At 38.2% G+C, this 5,832-nt stretch overlaps 1 protein-coding gene across 1 annotated transcript in view; it reads right to left on the bottom strand.

Moving 5' to 3' along the window:
* Positions 1–2,052: 2,052 nt before the first annotated feature.
* Positions 2,053–5,832, bottom strand: part of chaf1a (chromatin assembly factor 1, subunit A (p150)) — an 11,839-nt gene continuing 8,059 nt past the window's right edge. The window contains exons 12-17 of the mRNA XM_035654120.1: positions 5,322–5,420; positions 4,946–5,195; positions 4,414–4,576; positions 3,756–4,077; positions 3,477–3,561; positions 2,053–2,946 (exon numbers count right to left, since the gene is read on the bottom strand). Coding sequence (XP_035510013.1) covers positions 2,834–2,946; positions 3,477–3,561; positions 3,756–4,077; positions 4,414–4,576; positions 4,946–5,195; positions 5,322–5,420 — 1,032 coding nt within the window. The 3' untranslated portion in view covers positions 2,053–2,833. The remainder of the gene's footprint in view (positions 2,947–3,476; positions 3,562–3,755; positions 4,078–4,413; positions 4,577–4,945; positions 5,196–5,321; positions 5,421–5,832) is intronic.

Below are 5,832 nucleotides of genomic sequence, written 5' to 3'. Positions count from 1 at the left end.
CCCCCCCCCCCCCAATATTGCTTTGTTACTAATCAAGTAATAAATTGTTTATTTGTAGAGGCTCACCGCAGAAGCTCCATGTAACCAACTTGCTGTGGCATGCATGCAGGCAGGCATGAATTACATTTTTGTTGTTAAAACTGTCAGCATGGACTTGTCTTCATAATGGTGCTTTTAATTAGTCTTGTATTGTTTGTATCAAACACATTTCCTTGAGATGAAAAGGGGTCAATGTTTCAAACATGGTGGGATATATGAAAATGAAATTCATAGCACCACTGAATCCAATGAGAAAAGCTGTGACACAGACTGAAGTTTCAAATGTACCCAAAAAGTGTAAAATATCTTAGATCCACCCTTTACCTTGAAACATGTTATTGAAGGTTAATACATTTATTTAGGTAATTATTTTTTCTCTACATTAATCTATACCAGGTAAATCTGTAAAAGCTAAATATAGTTTCTCCTGCTTGTGGTTGGTTAAGATGACAACAACCTACCTCTTTTTGCTCGTCTCTCTGATACATCCCTTATGAGCTGTACACAAACATGTCATAGACATAGAGCTTAAAAGTCCTGGGATTGTTTTGTTTTAACAATAGAAATCACTGTCACCACTTTACACATATTAGTACAGTATTGCACACCAGAAACCAACAATACAAGTACTGGATTATAATTTGATGCACACTCCCAGCATTTGTCAGCCATAAGCAGCGTTCTACACTCCTCTGCTGTCTTGTTCAGCCTGTCCACCAGTTGCCCACAGGTATTCAATAGAAAGGGTTAAGTGTTATTTGTAACTTTATTAAAAGAATTAGTGAGCAGTTGTTGTCCAGATGTTATGAGCTGTGTTGTTGATTTCTAACCTGCCTGTAATAAAGATTGCTTGCACTGCATCTTAGCTTTTGTTTAATAAACAGAATTATGAAGCAAATCAGTGTTTGACTCCAATCTGTACCTGAAGAGAAGCTACTTTACCACTATCTACACACTACACCGGTCATACTGTATATATTACATTACAATTTAAAAGTTTTTTCCACTGAAATGTTTGGCATTCTAGTTTTGGACTTTTGAACACCTACAAATTAAACACTTCAGGGTTCAGTGCATGTCCAAAAACCTTTTTCGCTGCTCCTCCTCATATTATCCTTATATATTAAACATTAATTAAAACATAAATTACTGGATCAGAGTGGTAATACACACTGCCTTTTAATGTTGCCACTTCCTTCCAACGTTTTGTTTAATAACAGTGAATCAGATGATGTAATTCACCTTGTTGGCCAGTGATTAACAGACTGCTTTACATTCTGTGACAATGAACACAACTGACTGCATAAAGTGGAAGACAGTTCTACAGTCAGATTACACCAAATCTAACTATTTTAAAGGCTTAATGCCTCAGCACTTGAATAGTTTTGCTAAGGATGAGGGAATAATTGCAGTTTTATTTTTTCCCAGAATTATGCAATGTGAAAAAAGAAAGTGTTTAGTTGTTACACGTTGAACTAAGTTGAATATTGCTAGTGAGTCTTTTATTCAGTGCAAAACAGAACATCAATGTTAAATGGGATGCTACAGGCGAGCACACAATTTAATATAAGAAAAAACATTTCTAATGTTTTCATAATGAATGCATGTTTTTGAGTTTACACTGAGAAGTTATTTAAAGAAAAAAAATAAAATTTTCCCTTTCATTAGTTCTTTCCAGGAAACTTCCTATGATCTGCCAAAACTGCAGTGCCCAGATGTGCATATATTCAAGTTGTAACTGACAGCAAAGATACCTCTTCTCAGTATTTACTACGAGGGTTGAATACTTAAAATAAAATAAAAAAGACTTATGTACACAGTTCACTGTTGAGCAAACTCAGGCATTACAGCATCTCCTACATTCTTTAACATCCACGTAAGTCTCAACCAAACCAGTTCAGTTGCTGATAAGAAATAGGAGCGACAGTCAGAATGGTGAGGCGTTAGCATCACGCTATCATAAAGGTACTCAGATGAAATGGCAAGGAATGAATGGAATATAAAAGTGCAGTACTTTTATTCATGTTTAATGAATTTATCCTGTTCAAGTATTCTTGAAAAAATACAGAAAATACATATTTATAAAACAACGTGACATTGGACCTAACTGTACAAGTACAGGTCTAGCAACTACTCCAGTGAGTTGTCAGAATTTGAAATTGCAGAACAAACGCACCCATTGAAATCAAAGGGAAATGTACAGATGGACTTTGAGCCTCTCATTTCCCAACTATTGTTTCTGGTAAATTATATACAGTAAGATTAGAGGAAATCCAAGAATGTTGTAAAATTCAACATTTCAAAAAGAGTAAATAATGTTGTTCTTGATGTCTTGGATGCTTCTTCTCATGAAAATGGGGCATTTCCATTCTGCTCTTCCTCCTTCTGTTCAACCCAATCTGCTGTAGCTAAAGCAGTGCTAGAGAGACTTTCACCTTTCACTTTAAAGAGGCTCATGTCAAACATGCCTGACTGAAACTTTAATGCAAAAAATCAGACACACTGTTAACAAACACTGGACACACCGGCCCTCAATAATCAATTCAGACACTCTGATTTTATGCACAACTACAATTTACAGGCAAGATGACTCCTGACTCCTTTAAAAAAAATATTGGGTGAGAGGAAACTCTTAATACAGAGCAGACGTCACCGGATGTGAGTTGCTTGTACCAGAGTGAGGTGCTTCATCTTGCATGAAGACTTGATTCTGTCTCAGACACAGTAGCGTTCAGAACCAGGAGGGAGGGATTTTCGTGGGAAACAGGGTAGCTTGTTTAGAGGAGACCTGTCCTCAGGCAGTGGCGAGTGTAGGAGCAGCGCTGGCCACAGGGAGAGCCGCTGTGTCGGAAGGGGTGACTTCCATCAGACAGTCTCCCTTGCTGGACGAGTTCACTCTGGCTGGGCCTACACAGTAATATTTAATGAGGTTTCATTTAGATTCTGAAAAAAAACAAAACAAAAAACAACTTCCATCCATCTATTTCTATGAAGTCTTCACAGGTTTTTAAATAAATGAGGCCGATGCCTAAAACACACACAGAAATGTGTGCCTTAACCCTGCAGCTGTATCCATACATTTATAAAGAGCTGGAGGAACTAGTTTAACCACAGATAATCTACACAGAATAAATTCACAGATGAATTGTTATTGTGTATTAAACAAATGAGATACCTCTACGCTGTACTGGTAAACAGCATTTTCAACTTTAAACAGAGCCAGGCTAACCATTTCCCCCTGCTCCCAGTGAAGTTGTGAGTTATTTATTCCGTGTTTTGGACGCATACAAAGTTGACTCCCAATGGAATGGGATTCATTTGAATAATTAGTCTAAGTAAGTCATGTGTACCAAAAATCATGATGATGAGAATTTTAAATTGAATTGAATTTAACATTATAAAGTTGGCAATTAATTTATTCCTCCTGTGCAACTCACCACTCTGTGTGGAGACAATGACGCAGTCTTCCTCGTCGTCATCCTCAGTGTCAGCTTGAAAACCGTCTGCCTCCATTGCTTCCGTCTGGCAAATACAGGAGTTTAAGACCATTTAGGTTAGTAATAGGCTTATATCAAAATGCAAAAAGCATATTTTCTTAACCTGATCATTTTCACAAAAGATACCAAAAAGGGCGCCTAAACTAAGTGAACAAAGAGCTACAATGTTGCGGTGAATTCTGCATGGTAATTTGAAAGTCTGTTTGAGTGGGTCTCTACCTGCTCGGGGTCAGTACATCTCTTCATGAACTTGGTGATTGACATACTGCCTGCGCTCTTCCTTTTGTTGGAGGATGAAGGCGTGGTGGAGGAGGTCTGGGGTGTAGTGGGAGAGTTTCCCTGAGAGCCCGTGGCTGCCTGGGGTTCTTCACGAGACTCTTCTCGAGCTCCTGTGGTGAGGTAGGTCCACTGGCAGGGCACAGGAAGAGCCTCCTGGCCAAAACGGGACAGGACCTCTGTGTGCACATACCAGCAGCAGCGTCTGTAGGTTGTGCGCTTCTCATAAACAGCATTGTTCTTCATGAGGCGCTTCACCTGTATTCTGATTACAAAGAAAAAGTCACTTTAATAAACATAAAACTAAAGGATTTATTTCAAAATAAGATGTATAGTGGCTTGTTTAAACTAATTATTTGAATGGTCAAAGGCATTTGTAGATAATACTACATTCACTTTATGTCCCTTTTTTATTGTATTTGTTCTTAATGTATAAAACATCACATTGTATATGGAGAGAATGACAAATTCTACCTTTGTAGGTGTTTTTCAATAAACAAGTTATTGTTAGGGGGTGAATTTCTTAGACAGTTTTAAATCATATTAACTTTTCAGCTCACGTTTACACAGAAATTGTTATCACCAAATACTGTTGTTTCACCTGGTGGGAATGTTTTCTGCTGGGCTTTGAGGGCTGGACAGTTCAGGAGGTGATGATGGTGATAATGATGAGTTCTGCTGACGACAAAACTCCTGAAACTCAGTGATGATCACTTTGCTGCTGTTGATGTTGCCATGCAGCAAAGGCAACAGCTGACCGAGTACTGTAGAAGACAAGAACATTAGAGATGTTAGAAGATATTATTGGCTCATCAATAAACATTTTAAAAGTAATTTGTTGCAAACTGTAAGTAACTTACAAATAATGTAATTGGTGTAAACCAAAGTAAGTAAAAGCAAGAACACACCACCATCCCATTGCCAAAATAGTTCAGCATACAAGTCTTTGAAATTTATAGGACCAAACCTCACATTTACCATCAACACTGATTGCACATCCACATAAACAAGGTAAATGTTCCCATTTAAGAGGAATGTCGGCTCAGTTTGTCCCTAATGAATCACCACATAAAGAAAAGCTATTGTCCAGCTTTAATCAGTGAATCCAAGTCAATCATGTCACACACACTTACACTGTGCTTCTCTCTGACGCCTCTGTGACAGCTCCTCTGGGCTCGGGCTGTTGTCTACCTTGGGTAAAGGCTCGACCAGACACACGGCATAAGGCTGGAAGAGCTGCGAACCAGGTCCTTCTCCCTCCCAGACGCAGCCCTTCACCACTGGCTCCAGCACCTTCATCTTCTTCTTCGTGGACATCAACTCATCCCACTCCCGTGCTTTCAGTTTCTGACGCAGTTTCTGCTTCTCCAGGTCGCCACCCTCCTGGGAAGTTGCATGTGTGTTAATGGTACGACAGGTATTTTTAAGTATTTTAAAAACAAGAAAATCTGTCAACCGTCTATCAGAGAGATGCAACAAATAAAATTCATTAAACAGCCACTGCCGTACCTCTTCTTCCAGAGCCCCCTCATCATCTGAAAGGTAGCCATGAGGAACAAAGAAGCCATCATCATCATCATCGTCACCACCTCCTTCCTCCTCGTCTTCCTGAAAATGATCAACAGTTCAAAGTTTAAAAAAAAGTGAAATGAATATAATCTCATACTTCTTTCCTTGTTGTGAAGACACAATATGAATATATGATAAAAGCGTGCGTTTTGTTGCTGGCTCAAGTTCATAAGATAAATTGAAGCCCTTTTCCTTCCATAATGTTAATACATTCAGAAAAAACAAAACACTCCAACAAAACTTAATGATATGCTTTGATTAGATCAACAAATCTACATCAGTACTTTCAGTAATACAGATTATGACAAAGGTCAGCTAAAGCGCCATGCATGGGTAACAACATAAAACTTGTCAATCATTTCTCTCTCTTTTTTTTTTTTTTTTTAAAAAAGGCACCTTTTAAAACTCAAAGCAATTCTGAATAATTTTATTCAAAACCTTTGAAAAAAAA

Source organism: Morone saxatilis, unplaced genomic scaffold (genome assembly GCF_004916995.1).
Source record: "Morone saxatilis isolate NCDOM2014 unplaced genomic scaffold, NCSU_SB_2.0 Contig12, whole genome shotgun sequence".
Classification (NCBI taxonomy): domain Eukaryota; kingdom Metazoa; phylum Chordata; class Actinopteri; family Moronidae; genus Morone; species Morone saxatilis.
Note: the sequence above shows the minus strand (reverse complement) of the source record. Positions and strands in the feature narration are given on the sequence as shown.